Source organism: Pantherophis guttatus, chromosome 7 (genome assembly GCF_059756535.1).
Source record: "Pantherophis guttatus breed Tessera chromosome 7, ASM5975653v1, whole genome shotgun sequence".
Taxonomy (NCBI): Eukaryota; Metazoa; Chordata; class Lepidosauria; order Squamata; family Colubridae; genus Pantherophis; species Pantherophis guttatus.
This window is the reverse complement of record NC_142069.1, coordinates 80,750,528-80,768,403: the sequence shown is the minus strand read 5'-3', so window position 1 is coordinate 80,768,403 and position 17,876 is coordinate 80,750,528. Positions and strand designations below refer to the sequence as shown.

The 17,876-nt window shown below is 45.2% G+C and overlaps 1 protein-coding gene across 2 annotated transcripts in view; it reads right to left on the bottom strand.

Moving 5' to 3' along the window:
* Positions 1-17,876, bottom strand: part of FBLN1 (fibulin 1) — a 67,268-nt gene that overhangs the window by 7,120 nt on the left and 42,272 nt on the right. Inside the window, exons 11-15 of one of the 2 annotated variants that reach the window (XM_060684110.2) lie at positions 17,210-17,335; positions 14,902-15,021; positions 13,267-13,398; positions 10,504-10,627; positions 348-490 (exon numbers count right to left, since the gene is read on the bottom strand). In XM_060684110.2, the coding sequence (XP_060540093.2) occupies positions 348-490; positions 10,504-10,627; positions 13,267-13,398; positions 14,902-15,021; positions 17,210-17,335 (645 nt within the window). Of the gene's footprint in view, positions 1-347; positions 491-5,456; positions 5,932-10,503; positions 10,628-13,266; positions 13,399-14,901; positions 15,022-17,209; positions 17,336-17,876 lie in introns of those variants that run through there. The other variant, XM_087874298.1, reaches the window with a different exon arrangement.

The following is a 17,876-nucleotide window of genomic DNA, read 5'->3' as shown; positions in this document are numbered from 1 at the left end:
GCCTCCTGAGTCCCAGCTGATCGGGAAGAAATGGGGATTTTGCAGTAACCTTCCCCTGGATTGGGGAGGGAATGGAGATTTTACAGTATCCTTCCCCTGGAGTAGGGTGGGAATGGAGATTTTACAGTATCTTTCCCCTGGAGTGGGGTGGGAATGGAGATTTTACAGTATCCTTCCCATGCCACGCCCACCAAGCCATGCCACGCCCACCAAGCCACACCCACAGAACCGGTAGTAAAAAATTTTGAAACCCACCACTGCCTAAAACCATCATCACTTCCAACACCATCACCCCACAATAGGTGATGTTCCTCTGGATAATTTTATGGAGCAAGGAAACGCATTACCTTCTGGTCTCGTAAATTCCCGGAAAGTGGGCAGAGAGATAACGGTGTGGGAAATCGTGTGAACAGGGTCTAAGATACAGTTGGCATCACTTGGTCGACAGGATTTAATGCAGCGAATGGTATCTGTCTTCTCATGTCTGACTCTAATGGAAAAGAAAAGATATACAAATTAAGACCAGAAACAAACGCAGGGTTGGGCTGCTGAATGCGCAGATCGCCGATGATGACATCCGGGGCAGTGGGCGGGGCCTCCTGCCGGTTTTACTACCGGTTCTTGCGAACCAGTCCGAACCGGGGCCAACCCACCACTGATGCAGATGACCAGCTGTCTGCAAGCAATATAAATCCTTCTATTCCCCACCATCCAGTCAGAGCTGAAGAAGCTTCTTGGATGAGAAGCGAAACGTCTTCAAAGAAAAAACAAGAATGCCCAGTTGCCTCTTGAAAAAAACACACCTTTGGGAGAGTTGAAGAATCAACAGTTAAAATCCTCAGTCTCAGACCAAACAGCTGATCTTGGCTGATCTCCAACTGATCCAAGCGGGATCAGTTTAGCTCTTGGATGATGGACCAAGAGAAAAATTGAAAACTGGGAAGGCCAGAAGCATTGCTGAAGGCAGCAACAGCAAGTTAACTCTTTCACTCGTTTTTATGCTAGAATCCAGGTAACTGTCTCAAACATATCTCCAAGTCTCTCTTGATGTTCTTCAGCTATTGTGTGCTGATGAACTGGATTTGTTAAGAGTTTCTTTGCGCCGTCTTGCTGCAGAGGCAATTCGTGGACATTTAATCTAACTGATCCAAGCTTGTCGCCTGGAAGTAGCAAAAAGCTAGAGCTGTGATGGCTAACCCATAAGGCATGCGCGTCTGTCATTCCCAGTAAGAAAAAAATCTGGTTTGACTTCTATTTTAATCATTCAAATCTCTTCTAGCCAGCTCTTTCTTTGATACCAAAAACCTTTTGCTTTTTCTGAGCACTCCCACCACATAATAAAAATGTAACCTACCTAATATTACATATATTAACAGCTGCAAGAATAGCATTTGCTCAGAAATGGAAGAGTAAAGAAACACCTTCAGAGGAAGAAGTGTTAGGTAAAATCTTCAATTGTGCAGAAATGGACAGATTCACTTTGGAACTCAAAAATAGAAGCGAATCGACGTATTATGAAATCTGGACTAAATTTTATGAATGGTTAGACAAGAGGAAGAACGCCAAGAAGAAGGTGTAGTGAATGTCTAGAAATATATATGTCAATGTATACTGAACTTGTGAGTGAGATATAGGTTTATTGGATATGGATCAGGGGTGAAATGTAAAATTTGTTACTACTGGTTCTGTGGGCGTGGCTTGGGGTAATGTGACTGGGTGGGCGTGGCCAACTTTTTTTTTTTAACTTTTCAAAGTATTTTTTCTAATGCTTTGAAAAGCCTCTGCCGATCAGGCAACTCAGCTGGGATCGTCACAGAGGCTTTTTAAAAAATGCCTCTCTGACAATCAGGCAACTCAGCTGGGATCGTCAGAGAGGCTTTTTTAAAAATGCTTTGAAAAGCCTCTGACGATCCCAGCTGAGCCGCGCGATCATCAGAGGCGTTTTTTTTTTTACTTTTAAAATCATTTTTTCGTCGGAAGAAGTTGTAGAAAAAATGCTTTTAAAAGTAAAAAAAAAAAACCCTCTGATGATCGTGCGGCTCAGCTGGGCATGGTGGGGGGGGCAGGGATTTTTGCTACCAGTCTCTGAACCCCGCCGTCATCGCTACCGGATCGGGCGATCGGGTCCAAACCAGGAGCATTTCACCCCTGATATGGATATAGTTGTTTAGGAGGAATTATGTAGTATGCTTGACATGTTATGAAGTAAGATATATGTAAATTTGTATATAGTTTAAGGAATATATTACTTATTAATTTGAATTAGACAGAAATGTTAGAAACCTGAGATGTCAAATCATGTCCATTATTTTTAAATTTGAATTATTAATAAAAAAATTTTTAAAAAAAGGCAATGAGCGTGCAACAACCACGTGCCCTGCCCTGCCCTATGCATATGCACACGACCCCCCCATGTGCTCCCACCCCATGCATGTGTGTGCGACTCCCATGTGTGTGACCCGCACATGCATACATGACCCCACGCATGCACACACAACCCCCACACATGTGCACACTTCTCTCGCATGCGCCCCGTCTCCATGCATGTACAGCAGACCTGAAAACCAGCTGGCTGGTGGGAAGCACGCGCGCATGTGCAGTGGAGCTGAGCTCGGGCGACGGCTCGAGTGCCCGCAGAGAGGGCTCTGTGTGCCACCCGTGGCACGCGTGCCATAGGTTCGCCTATCACGGGGCTAGAGTCTAATCCAGTGTTTCTCAACCTTGATGGCTTTAAAATGTGTAGATTTCAACTCCCAGCATTCTCCAGCCAGTCATTTTAAAGTCTTTAAGGTTGAAAAACACTAGTATAATCACTGGAAACGTTTGAGAAGAGTTCTTATCTGTAGAGAGGTCATATTGAAGCTGCTGGGCAGTAATGTACCCATATCATTTAGAGCAGTGATGACTAATCTTTTTGTCGTGTGCCAAAAGCAGGGGGAACCTGCTGGGGTCGTGGGTGCGTGTGCCCACATCCATAATTCAATGCACCCCGCCTTCCCGCACATGCGCACGTGACCCACCCCACACTTCTCCCTGCTTTTGGCACGTGATGGCCTGGTGGGCCCGGTAGGCCAGTTTTTCCCCCTCCCCAGGCTCCAGAGGCTTTCGAGGAGCCTGGGGAGGGCAAAAACAACCTTCCCCATCCCCCAGGAGGCCTTCCGGAAGCCGGTTTCCCGACTTCCAGTGGGACCGGAAGGCCTGATAATCAGTTGGCCAGTGTGCGCATGCGCGCTGGAGCTAAGCTAGGGCAACACTCGCGTGCCCACCAATATGGCTCCGCGTGCCACCTGAGGCACCCGTGCCATAGGTTCGCCATCATGGATTTAGAGGAATGGAATAACACAAAGCTTCAGCCAAAAAGTTTGTGAGAATGGGACACAATGTAATTTTTCTGGAATGCATGTATTAATCGAGTAATCTGAGGCAACCTCCAAATTCTTAAGTGTCTCTTGATTTCTGCATTAACAATTTGATCCCGGGGAGATTTTAAACAAGTGAAGATACTGGCTGTAATCTCACAACTGCAGTTGCACACTTTTGAGATACAAATTAAACAGGGTCATGGCAATGATGAAATCCAATTTTTTTTACTACTGGTTCTGGGGGCGTGGCTTGGGGGGTGTGGTGTGGTGTGGCTCGGTGGGCGTGGCAGGGGAAGGATACCACAAAATTCCCACCCCACTCCAGGGGAAGGATACGGCAAAATCCCCATTCCCACCCCACTCCTGGGGGAAGGATATTGCAAAATCTCCATTCCCATCCAACTCTGGGACCAGCCAGAGGTGGCATTTGCTGGTTCTCTGAACTACTCAAAATTTCCGCTACCAGTTCTCCAGAACCTGTCAGAACCTGCTGGATTTCACCCCTGGGTCAGGGTGAATCTTGATCTTCACCTATCATCTTGATCTCCTTCTCACCCACAAACCTCTGGATCATGAGGATATCCAAGCTAGCCAAAATCAAATTATGGAATATCCCAATCCATGGGATGCTAAATTAATGATTGTAGGTCGAGGACAATCCGTATCGTGTTTAGTCAATGAAAAGTCAATCTGCTTTGCTCAGCAGCAGATGTCTATGGAGATTCTCGGCCATCCAGGTCATGGTTGTCCCAAAGGTACTTTTTCAAGAGGCAACTGGACTTTCTGTTTTTTCTTTGAAGACGTTTCGCTTCTCATCCAAGAAGCTGCCTCAGAGCTGAAGAAGCTTCTTGGATGAGAAGCGAAACATCTTCAAAGAAAAAAAAAACGCCAGGAAGTCCAGCTGCCTCTTGAAAAAGCACTTTTGGGTCAGCAGCAGATACACATTAACAGAGGGACCTTGTGGGTCATCTAGTCCAACCCATACCCCCCGCCCAAGCAGGAGACCATACACCATTTCTGACAGATGGCAGGTCCAGTCTCTTCTTGAAAGCTTCCAGTGATGAAGCTCCCACAACGTCTGAAGGCAACTTCTGTTCCTTTAGTTGATTGCTCTCACTGTCAGAATATTTCTCCTTATTTCCAGGTTGAATCTCTCCTTGTTCAGTTTCCATCCATTATTCCTTGTCTGCCCTTCAGGTGCCTTGGAAAATAGCTTGACCCCCTCCTCTCTGTGGCAGCCCCTCAGATATTGGAAGACTGCTATCATGTCTCCCCTGGTCCTTCTCTTCACTGAGCTAGCCATGCCCGGTTCCTGCAACCTTCCATCGTATGTGTTAGCCTCCAGTCCCCTAAATACTGCACTGCACACCAGAACAACTAGACACAAGAACAGTTTTTCCCCGAACGCCATCACTCTGCTCAACAAATAATTCCCTCAACACTGTCAAACTATTCACTAAGTCTGCATTACTATTAATCTTCTCATTGTTCCTATCACCCATCCTCTCCCACTGATGACTGCATGACCATAACTTTATTGCTTGGATCCTTACGATTTATATTGTTTTCCTGATCGCTTAGTTGTACCCTATGACTATCATTAAGTGTTGTACTTTATGATTCTTGATGAATATAGCTTGTCTTTTTATGTACACTGAGAGCTTATGCACCAAAGACAAATTCCTTGTGTGTCCAATCACACTTGGCCAATAAAGAATTCTATATCTAATCATCCCAATCATAATCATCATAAAAGGACCAAAATGGATAAGCTGAACTCCTCTTGTGTTGAGGCGGCCATCTTGATTTTTAGATACTGCTGGTTGAAAGCGAACCTTGAGGGATTTACATGCAGAACTTCCTTAAAAGTGGAGAAAGAAAGTAAACCTTCCATAGAACGAAACATTAATCATAAAAGGACCAAAAGGGATAAGCTGAACTCCTTTTGTGTTGAGGCGGCCATCTTGATTTTTAGCTACTGCTGGTTGAAAGCGAACCTTGAGGGATTTACATGCAGAACTTCCTTAAAAGTGGAGAAAGAAAGTAAACCTTCCATAGAACGAAACATTAAAGGAAAACACAGATCAGGCGGAATGAAACAAAAGGCCAACACAGCATGCAGGACCGCTGTGCCATCCAAACTTTATTAAAAGATGCTTTAAAAAAAAAAGTAGCAACTGAGGAGGCCCAGGCAAAGTCAGCATGCAAAAGGGGTCAGAGTTGCGCGGTGACAAAGATCCACAGCTCGGCTAGGGAGGTGCTGACCCTTCCGTGGCGGGAGACCTGCATCTGAATCCTCAGGTGGAGGTCTCGGGGCTCCGGGATAGGCCGCTGCAAAGACACGACGCCCCTGTGGCCGTCCACCTTCCTCACGGCGAAAAAGCCGCTCTCGTTCCCACTCAGGATGGCGAAGTGAAGGTGATCCCCGGAAATGACATTGGATGGGCCCATGCGGAAAATGTCAAGGGGGGCCTGGAGGTTGGTGGGGAAAGAGAGGTGGTAGGAAGTGATTCTCAAGGGCAGCTGATGGCATTCCGTCCTGTCAGGGCAGGGCAGGCGCTCGCAACGGCTGCAAGACAAGGGGAGGGGGGGAAGAAGAAGGGGAAGGGGTTAGCAACCGTTCGGCCGGAAGGAAAAAAGACACAGGGCCAAGGGGAGCGGGACTCTCATATCCCCAAGAACTGGAGCGGAGCAGGCAAAGGTCCTAACCCATGCATTTCATGCAGAAAGGGGTAGGTTTAAACTGGTTTAACAGCAGCCCAATAAACCATGCAGGCAAATGTCCCCGAGCATCTGGCTAGTCTTGAAAACTCTCATGCATGCAGAATTTGTCTGGCCTGGGAAGCTAATCAGGAGTAATGCTGGGCTGGGAGGCTCCCAGAGCAGAAAACTCAGCTGGCAAATTGCAAAAATAAGATCCCACAGAAAATTACGGCAAGAAAACTCTATCAATGTGTCCATAATGACATCTGGAATTGAGTTCCCTTCAAGAGATGCTTAGCCTTTAGGCCAGTGGTGAAATGTAAAATTTGTTACTACTGGTTCTGTGGGCGTAGCTTGGGGGGTGGAGGGTAATGTGACTGAGTGGGCATGGCCAACTTTTTTTTTTTTTTACTTTTAAAAGCATTTTTTCTACAACATTTTTTAAAAAAATACTTTTAAAAGCCTCTGCCGATCCCAGCTGAGCCGCACGATCATCAAAGGCTTTTTTTTTTATTATTACTTTTAAAAGCATTTTTTCGGCCGAAGAGGTTGTAGAAAAAATGCTTTTAAAAATAAAATAAAAAGCCTCTGATGATCACGCGGTTCAGCTGGGATCCGCAGAGGCTTTTAAAAGCATTTTTTTCTGCAACCTCTTCGGCCGAAAAGGTTGTAGAAAAAATGCTTTTAAAAGTAAATGTAAAAAAAAAAAAAAAACCATGCCCACCCAGCCACATCCTCTCAGTTTTTTAATCAAATTCGGTTTTAATTGGGTTGTTTTAAATTCGGGCCAAAATTATTTAATTGTTTTTTAAAATGTTTTTAAATTTTATATGGTATGTTTTATCCTGGCTGTACACCGCCCTGAGTCCCGCAGGAGAAGGGCGGTATAGAAATATAATAAAATAAAATAAAATGAAGAGCCTTGGTAGTACAGTGGTCTAAGGCACCCTGTTATTAAGCTGCCTGCAATTACTGCAGGTTCGAATCTCGCTAAGGCTCAAGGTTGACTCAGCCTTCCATCCTTTCTAAGGTAGGTAAATTGAGGACCCAGTTGTGGGGGCAATAAGCTGACTTTGTATAAAATATACAAAAGGATGAAGGCTATTGCTTAGCGCATTGTAAGCCGCCCTGAGTCTACGGAGAAGGGCGGCATATAAATCAAATTAAAAAAATAAAAATAAAAAAATAATAAATAAATAATTAACACCCCCACCAAGCCACGCCCACAGAACCGGTAGTAACAAATTTTACATTTCACCACTGCATTTACATCTTGATCGGATTGTTTGGTACTCTAAAACAGGCATCAGAGTGGGAATATTTCACTGCCCAGAATCACTTGCGATTTCCACAGCCTTTGGAGAGCAAAAGTCATGAGCCTCCTGTTCCCAGGAACATTAATACATTAATACCAGCAATTGACATTTTACTCCAATTGGGGTCAAAATCTGCATCATCATGAGCAGGGGTGGGCTTTAAAAATTTTAGCAAGGGGTCCTCTGCCCAGTTGCTGGATGGACGTGGCCATGGTGGGCGTGGCCTAGTCAGCCTCCTGTACCATGGCAGGGGGTGGGGGGCGTTTTTGCCCTCCCAGGGCCCCGGAGGCTTTCCTTGAGCTTCCGGGAGGGCAAAAACGGCCTCCCCAGGTTCCAGAGGCCCTCCGGAGGCTGGAAACAGGCCCGTTTCTGTTTCCGGCCTTCCTGAACTTCCGGTAGGCCCATTTTTGACCCTCCCCGAGCCTCCGCGCTTGCCCTGCACATCCAAAACAGGCCGGTGGGATTCCTGGGAGGGGAGGGATGGGTAGGGCCAGCCAAGAGTGGGATTTGGGGGTTCTCCAGATTGCACAGAATCTTAGCTAGAGGTTCTCCTGAACCCCTACGAACCCCCAGCAGCCCCACAGCTGATCATGAGTGAATGCGTGCATGGGGAAAAGGAGCAGGGCCTTGTGGCCAGCACCACACCCACCATTCTCTATGGACATCCCCAGAAAGAGGACAGCATCCCTGGGGAACCTTAAACTGAACCCTGGAGCCTAGCAAACAGAACCATTCCCTTATGAAAGCTGTCTACCTTGATGGTTCTCCATGCCACAGACACAATCACAGAGGAAACCCCACAGTTGGAATGAGCAAAAGCTGGAAGCACATTTCCAAAAGCACCTTCATATAGCTCCTTTCAGGACTCAGCAATTAAATTACCCAACCGCCAAGCTCAAAAAAATAAGTACTCATGGGTGGAAATTTTGATTATTTCAGTTGAAAGTAGTGATTTCCCCCCCCCCCAAGAATCAGTATTCTTGGTTTTCTGTTGAGCCTCAGAAGCTACAAATATTTACTCTGTTATTAAGATTTTGTTAAGAACAAAGACATAACAAATGTAAAAAAAAAAAAAGCCAGTTAAAAAAAGGAGATTTTGCATTCATAGCAGGGGTGGGTTCTAAAATTTTTAGACCGGGGGGGGGCAGAACTGGTTCGGTGACATCATATCGTCACCGCTACCGGCTCGGGAGAACCGGGCCGAACCAGGAGGAACCCACTACTGATTCATAGGTACCCAAAATAAACACTGAAGGACAACCTTTATACCTCCAAGATTTGACAGAATATTTTATCTTGTACTGGAGCTCGTTTGTGGAATGTTTCATAAACTGGGTGTTGAAATACTGAAATGTTGTAGTGAGGAGTTGAAATATAAATGAGACCAAAAACACCTGTGTATTGAAACACCTTTGTGTTTCACATAAGTCTCACACTCATTTCTGAACCAAATAGGAACTCTGGTGGCTCAGCACACTAATTAACATCCACTTACATCTGCTGCCTGCAATTACTGCAAGTTCGAATCTCCCCAGGCTCAAGATTGACTCAGCCTTCCATCCTTTCTAAGGTAGGTAAAATGAGGACCCAGATTATGGGGGCAATAAGCTGACTTTGTATAAAATATACAAAAGTATGACGGCTATTGCTTAACGCATTGTAAGCTGCCCCGAGTCTCCGGAGAAGGGCAGCATATAAATCAAATTAAAAATAAATAAATAAATAAATTCCTGGCTGAAAAGCCACTAGATACATAAAAGCAATACATATAAATATAAAGTTATCATTCTTCTAGGGGTAAGAAAGAAATATTATTTTAAAGGATGTGTTTTGCCTTATTAGAACATCATTATATTGCTAAGACGAGCTGTTTTTAACTTGCAAGCTACCTTTGTTATTTATAATTTATAAAATAAAAGATATTTAACAGATAGGCATCACTTCCACTGGATATAAAGAGATAATTATAGAAGGGAAGTTAATCTAATTTGGTTCAGAGCTGAATGGGAGACCATCAGAAACCCCCAAGACAGTAGGGGATAGTAGGAAATCCAAAATGTATCCTCTGAAGAAGGCGCTTGTGATGCCAAAGATATCTTTATGGACAAATTCGACTTAAGGAAGACTTTATCTTTTTGGTTTATCTATATCAATCCCTCAACAGCCTCTTCTTTCCTTGTTCCAAATTCCTAAATAGCCAGAGTTGAAATCCACACATCTTAAAGCTGCCAAGTTAAGAAACACAGCTCTATGTTTTCACCATAGTTCCTATCATCCTTCTGTTGTATGGTCCAGGGTGACCATCACAGTCTAAATGTCAGCATCTAGTCTTAATTTTCGCCCTGCTGCTCCAGAGCTGAGCAAAGAGATAAAGAATGAAGAAGATCACTTGGGCAGGCAGTTTCTTGGTCAACTTTGGTGATACCACCATCTGTTGTGGTCCGTCGGCAGCCTGCAGAGCTGGCAGCAGAGTCGGACAGTGAGGAGGCTGGGGAGGAACATGGGCCAGTCCTGGAGTCTGGGGAAGGCTCGGACGAGGGCTCTGCGTCAGAGGCAGAGATGGGGCCAGGGCCATCTGGGAGTTATGTGCTGACTCCGGAGCCTCCAGAGTCTGACATCAGCGAGGCAGAGGAACAGGGGGAGCCTGTTCCCAGTGCGCGCATGCGCAGAGCTGCCAGAAGGCAAGAACAGTTAAGACAAAAGGGGCAACTCAGGAGTAAGGCTTGGAAATGATTGGCCCCTCCCATAAGACATAAAGAAGGAGCAAAGGCATGTGAGCCTTTGCAGGAAGCAACTTTGTTCATGCTGGTCGGTTTAAATTCTGAAGCTCCGTTTTCTCTCTGTGCTCCGTGCAAAGCTAATTGCCAATTAGATCTTTGGCAGCGTGTCAAGGGAGATAAAGGTGGGTGCTTATCAGCCTTATCCCGAAGGACTGTGGCAGACTTCTGTCGGACTCTTTACAAACTATTTGCGACTCATTACAGGCTGTGAATGAACAGAATTCACAGCCGTTGAAATAAAAAGAGGGGTTTTGGACTAATATTGTGCTTTTTATACTCTCAGGAAGCTTAGCTCAGAACATCATCCTCAAACTACTGAAGGGAATTCAGAAGGGCACTTACGTATCTCCAGATTTGCGATAATTCTCCGGGCACTCCAGAGAAAGGCAGCGGAATCCTCCCTGAATATTAAAGCAGGTCTGGTTGTGTGAACAGGTATGCGTTTCAGTAAGACATTCATCGATATCTAGAAAAGGGAGAAAGAGAGAGAAAGAGCAGGAAAGAGAAGTTAACTGGGGTGCTCTAGCAAGAAACTGTTGATATTAATAGCAGCAAACTGTGATTGGGGGATCCATTTACATTCATGTAAATTGAAGGCTCTTCTGCGTAAAACCTCTTCCATCCCCATTGGCTGGGGGGGTTGAGGGACCAATTTAAAGGAAATGAACTTTAATCCAAACAGCTCGGCAGCTGTTTTACCATTGAACAGAACTATTTGAGCTGCTTTTACATACCTGTTTCTTGCTTGGTACAGGTAATCCTCATTTAGCGACCATTAAGCAAAATGGTTGCTAAGTGAAACCACAATTGTGCTTATGCTCTCACTTTTAAGCTTTCCTTTGCTTTACAGATCTGCAAATATTGTACATCTGACGGCTGTAGCCAGGGGGATTTTTTGTCAGGTTCGCCTGATCCGCCAGTTGCGGCCCTTTTTTGATCGGGATTCCCTGTGCACAGTCACTCACACCCTCGTCACCTCTCACCTGGACTACTGCAACACTCTCTACATGGGGCTCCCCTTGAAGGGCACCCGGAGGCTCCAACTGGTCCAGAATGCGGCCGCGCAGGTAGTTACGGGAGCTGCATGGTGCTCCCATACAACACCTCTCCTGCATGAGCTGCACTGGCTCCCAGTGGTCTTCCGGGTGAGCTTCAAGGTGTTGGTTATCACCTTTAAAGCGCTCCATGGCACAGGACCTAGTTATCTTCGAGACCGCCTGCTGCTACCGACGGCCTCCCATCGACCTGTGCGCTCCCACAGAGAGGGCCTCCTCGGGGTGCCTTCAGCCAAACAATGTAGGCTGATGACCCCCAGGGGGAGGGCCTTCTCTGTGGGGGCACCTATCCTCTGGAACCAGCTACCCCCAGAGATAAGGAGAATCCAAGACCTCGGTATCTTCCGCCGTGCCCTTAAAACTTTCTTTTTTCAGCAAGCCGGGCTGGCCTAACACTTTTTAAAATGTTTTTAATTGTTTTGTCATTGCTTTTAATTATGCGGCCAAATATATATATATCATTTTAATTGTATTTTAATGTTTGTAGTTTATGTTTTTACTTTGGCTGTACACTGCCCTGAGTCCTCAGGGAGAAGGGCGCTATATAAATTTAATATAAAATAAAATAAAATAAATTGTAAATGTCATTTGGTTGTAAGTTTGTTTGTTTGTTTTTTGTCACTGTCATAATTGCAAACAGTCACCGCTAACCAAGAAATAGAAGGTTTGTCATTCTACTGCCTCATTTATAACATTGTGATTTCCATTTTTATTTTTTTGGGGGGGTAGTAAGGCATTAATAACTAACAAGCTTGCAGAAATGAAGAATATATGCAGTTCAGGATTGGGTTGCTGCTGTTCTCGGAGATTGGCTGTTCTTGTGGATGTTTCATTATTTTTCTTAAGGACATCATCGGGAACATCAAATGCAAAATGCTGTGGGACTGAGATTTAAGGAGACGCTGCGGGAACAAATGCTGAATTCATGGAGTTTTGTGTGTGGTTGCCGAAGTTTGGAGTCTCCTGGACTTCTTGCTTTATTTCTTGCTCCCTGGATTAATTGCCTTGTTCTTTTGCTTCCTGGACTCATTGACTTATTCCCTTGCCCTGCTGGATTTCTTGCTTTGCAGCCGTTGTGTTCACAATGTTTTGCTGAACTACTTGTAGCCAGAGGCTGATGGAGGTGTATTTGTGTGTGTGTGATCACTTTGCTCTGGGACTTGCCATAAATGTGGGAGCGTTTGGGGGACAGTTGGAGCAATAAAGGGGTGATATTCTGTCCCCATACCACACACGCACCCCCACAGATGGCCCGGAGTTAGTAAGTCACATGACAACACTCTTTGAAGATAAAGCTGGTAGCAACCCAGTGGCTAGCTGCCAATTCAGACTTTACTCACACAAAACAAAGATTAGACTGCAAGCATTTCGATAAAACAGGCAGAGTGTCAACAATACAAGGATTAATCCAAATGCAGTCCGATAAAGCAGGCCAAGTCCAGTAATGCAGAGATCATGGAGTATTTCCAGTTTTTGCTCGTCACCACACCCACATTTATACCCTGTGGGGTGTGGTCCAGTGACTCAGTTAATCTCTGGCACGCCTTCCCTTCTGCTGTGCACGCTTCTCCCTGCGCCTCTGTCGCGGGTCCAGCCAGCACTTATCTTCTTTGTCGCTGTCCACCTGTGGCTGCGGGGACGTGCTTGGCTCTGAGTCTATCGTTTGGCCTTCGGTGTCCTCCAGAGGCATTGCCAGAGAGGAGGGTCCTGGAGAGGGAGGCCTTGCCAACTCCTCTCCCTCACTCTCAGAGTCTGCATCTGTCGATAGCCCAGGCTCAGGCAACGGAGCCACAACAGGCGATTTGAACTATCAGCTGATTGTGTTGCCTCTTGTGTCTTGTCCTGGGTCATCACACATATAAAGCCACTGCTGTGTCTCTCCATCTCAGTGACTACAAGCTAAAACTTCTGGTAATGGTGGAAGTTGGAGATCCCTGCCAATCTGCAGGATATCCAGAGATAGCCAGTCAATCCTGACTCAAAACGGGAACTGGGGTTCTTGGATTTTTTAATTAAAATCGCTTTTGCAGCCTGAATTTCTGAGACTCACCCTGACAGTTCCGTGCATTGGCGGCCAGCTTGTAACCTGAAGGGGGGCAGGTGCACTGAAAACTGCCTGCCACGTTGATGCACCGATAAGCACAAATGTGTCCCCCCGTTGGTAAAGCACATTCATCAATATCTGAAAATCAAAAAATAGAAAGAAGTCTTAATGGTAAATCCCAATGGTGGGTTTTAAGCCACCCGGTACTAGAGGCTTTGATATCCCAAATAAATAACCCAAGGTCCTTTTTCCTAATCTGGTATCCTCCAATCATTTTGAATCACAGTTCCCAAAATGTTATTCACCTGGAAACCAGGTTAGGGAGAAAGTAGACCAGGAACACAAAACCACATTTTGTCTGAAAATCTCTAAATATCCTATTTCGCTCAATTCCAGTGCCCTCAGGCTAGGTTTAAACGACATAACTCTTAAGGATCGGGTAGTCATAGCATTTGTATGTATTTGTTTATCTATTTTGTGGTTTCGCGTATTATGTAAATCTATCACCTTTCCTTAGTGCTGTTAGAATTTCCACTTTTTCTTGTGTTCCTCTGCAAAAAATGTTTTTACAGATGTCTTAATCTGAACACTAGGTAAAGGTAAAGGTTTTCCTCACACATATGTGCTAGTCGTTCCTGACTCTAGGGGGCGGTGTTCATCTCCATTTCAAAGCTGAAGAGCCAGTGCTGTCCGAAGACGTCTCTGTGGTCATGTGGCTGGCATGACTAAACGCCAAAGGCACACGGAATGCTGTTACCTTCCCATCAAAGTGGTCCCTATTTTTCTACTTGCATTTTTTTACGTGCTTTCGAACTGCTAGGTTGGCAGAAGCTGGGACAAGTAACGGGAGCTCACCCCGCTATGCGGCACTAGGGATTCGAACTGCTGAACTGCCGACCTTTCGATCAACAAGCTCAGCGTCTTAGCCCCTGAGCCACCGCATCCCTAATTTCTTAATTAATTAATAGTCCCTAATCTGAATGCTACACGGTGTATAAAAGTGCTTTTGAGCTGTTCATGCTGTTTCTTATGCTTCATTTAAAGGAAACAAAACTTTATACTTAGGAAAACTGGCCCAACTTAATGGGCTGGTTCGCAATATATACCTTTTCTGATTTTACGGTTATATTTTTGCTTGTATTTCATCATATCCTCTAGTTGTTCTGTTTACCCATTATATCAGTGTTTCTGAAACCTTGACAACTTTAAGATGTGCGGACTTCAACTCCAAGAATTTCCCAGGGTGCCTTGCTGGCTGCGGAATTCTGGGAGTTGAAGTCCACACATCTTCAGAAACACTGCATGAATGGAATTTAAAGTTCAAATAGAGCCCATTGTAAATTTCTGAATGGGACTGGAAGATCTATCGTTTCTCCAGATGACGATCAATGAAGCCATACCAACCTGCATCGCTGGCCAGTGATATGTACACTTGGTGTAAATAAATGCTAAGGACAAGATTGTGTTCTTTGGGTGGAACTGTGCATGGAATTCCATTTCCATGCACATTTTCCTGAGGTACCATGAGCTCTTAGAGAGAAGTTGCCAACCTCAACCGCCATATCAAGCCAGGTAGATTGATGGAGTGAAATCACTGTCTAAACCTTGTCATGAAAAGGGCAGGCAATGATGGCCACTCACCTTCACAGTTCACCCCATCTATATCACTGAGCTGGTAGCCGCGACGGCAATAGCACTGGTAGGAGCCATAGACATTGGCACACTCCTGGCTGCAGGGGCTGCTTTCACACTCATTTAAGTCTGAAACCCACAAATACGTATCAATACGACACAAGATTCTTTCCATTCATACCCTACTTTGCTTCAAAGGCCGCCCTCACCCTGTTGATTTTATCCATGCGGGACCCCAGCAAATATTGGTTTGAATCTAGTTTGGTCCTCATCTGAGCTTCCAATTTGTACACTCCCAGAGTAAATTTAAAATCCTATAGCCTCTTTTTGATGGGTTAGCTCCATTAAACTCTAAAATTGGGAGGGCTCCTAATTCTCTGGAGTCCAGTGAAAGTCCAGTCTCTGTTGGACACATCCAAGGAAGAGGTGTCCATCATCATTGTTGAACTGATGTTGGGATTTTTTCCCCCGATACATAATCAGAACCTGCCATTCTGTAACTTACCGTATTTTTTGGAGTATAAGATGCACCTTTTTCCCCCAAAGAAGAGGGTGAAAATCTGGGTGCGTTTTATACTCCGAATGTAGCTCCGCCCAACCTCAGAAACAGAGATTTCAGAGGCTGAAAGAAGCCTCTGAAAGAAGCTTCAGAAAAAAAGCCTCAGAAAGGCTTTTATCTAAAATAATATGGCAGGCAACAAAAGAAGAATCAGTAAAGATTCTAACCAAATTCTGCTAACAAATCTGGAGAATGATCAGAAGAGGTCAATCTACGTACCAATACCAAAGAAAGGAGATGGAACAGAGTACAGAAAGTCCTTCAGAATAAAAGCCTCTGAAAGAAGCTTCAGGAAAAAAGCCTCCAAACAGAGCTTCAGAAAAAAAGCCTTTTTTTCTGAAGCTCTGTTTCGGAGGCTTTCAGAGGCAGAAAAAAAAGTTTTTTCTGAAACAGAGTTTCTGAGGTTTCAGAGGCAGGAAAAAAAGCAAGGCACAGAGCTCACAACCAATGAAACTGCTGCTAAAATTCACCTCTGGAAACAGCTGATTGGGGGTATTCAGGGAGGCCGATCCACCCACCAATCAGCTTTTTTCTTATTTTCCTCCCCAAAAACTAAGGTGCATCTTATACTCTGAAAAGTACGGTAAATATCCATTATAGGTAGTCCTCGGCTTAAAACAGTTGCCTAGCGACTATTCAAAGTTATGATGAACTTGCCAAAAAGTGCCTGGATTCAAAGTTGTCATGTCTGGACTACCACCACCACCATCTCAGTCACATGACCAAATTTTGGGTAGTCAGCCACTCGCCCATATTTATGGCCTTTTGCAGCATCCCACAGTCATACGACCATGATTTACATTCCAGTTTCTGGCAAGAAATGCCCCTAGAAAACCATGGGTTTGCTGATTTTATGACCACAGAAACGGTCATAAAATCAGGTGTGGTCATGCAGGCATCCCTATCAGATATCGGGAGAGGCCTTTCATGTCCTGTCTCACTTGCCTTCTCTCAAGACTAAACCCACACAACTTTTCCAGCCACACGTCATACAACATGTTTTAGATTCCCCAAGTATTCCTTCTCATCCTGCCCTTCACCTCTCCCTATTTTTCTGAATCCATTGGAAAGTTTGATGCACAGATAAGACACATCATTTAAGGTAGGGGGTCTAACCAAAGCAGAATCAAGTTGAATAGTTACTTCCTGGAATTCAGAAATGTTTCTTCTACTCATACAGCCTACAAGTGTATTGGCCTTCTCTGTAACTGCATAACCAGGAGTGGAGCTGCTGGAGGTTCGCAGGGGTTTGGGAGAACCTCTAGCTAAGATTCTGTGCAGTTCGGAGAACCCCCAAATCCCACTCTTGGCTGGCCCCACCTACGCCTCCCCTCCCGTCCCAGAAGTTCCTATGCGGCCTGTTTTGGATGCAGGTAAGTGCAGGGCGTGCACGGAGGCTCAGGGAGGGTGAAAAATGGGCCTATCGGAAGTGAGGGAAGGCCAGAAATGGGCCCATTTCCAGCCTCCAGAGGGCCTCCAGAGCCTGGGGAGGCCGTTTTCGCCTTCTTGGAGGCTCAAGGGAAGCCTCCGGAGTCCAGGGAGGGCAAAAATGCCCCCCCCCATGGTGCAGGAGGCCGACTGGGCCACGTCCACCATGGCCACACCCACCCAGCAACCGGGCAGAGAACCCCTTGCTAAAATTTTTGAAGCCCACCCCTGTGCATAACACAACTTGCTCATGTAGCTAAATGTGTTCTCTCTCTTTCTCTCCCTCTCCAACCCTCTCTTTCTCTCTCTCATTGATTCATAGCACCTTACCATCACAAGATCTCTCGTCAGATGAAAGTTTGAATCCCATTGTACAGCTACAATAATATGACCCAGCAGTATTTTCACACTTATGAGCACAGAGACGACCAGGGTATCGGCGACATTCATTAACATCTGAGGAGAGGTATAAATAAGATGGTAACTGTTAGTATTATGATGATGTGGATAATTACCATCTTTAGAGCGCTCAATGGCATCGGACCGGGGTATTTACGAGACTGCCTTCTGCTACCAATAGCCTCTCACCGACCAGTACGCTCCCATAGAGAAGGGCTTCTCAGGGTGCCGTCGGCCAAACAGTGTCGACTGGCGGAGAGCCTTCTCTGTGGGGGCACCTACCATCTGGAACGAGCTCCCCTCCCCGGAGATACGGAGGATCCTGGATCTGCACACGTTTTGTCGTGCTCTCAAAACATTTTTATTTCAGCAGGCTGGCCTGGCCTAACTCTCCCTTTTAAATTTTTAAATCATTTAATCTGTTTTATAAATTGGGTGTTTTAAATTTGTTTTCGGCCAAAATATTTAATAATTTTAATGGATTTTAATGTTTGTATTATCTGTATTTTATCTTGGCTGTTCACCGCCCTGAGTCCCCCAGGAGTAGGGCGGTATAGAAATTTGATAAATAAATAAATAAATAAATAAATTATGCTTA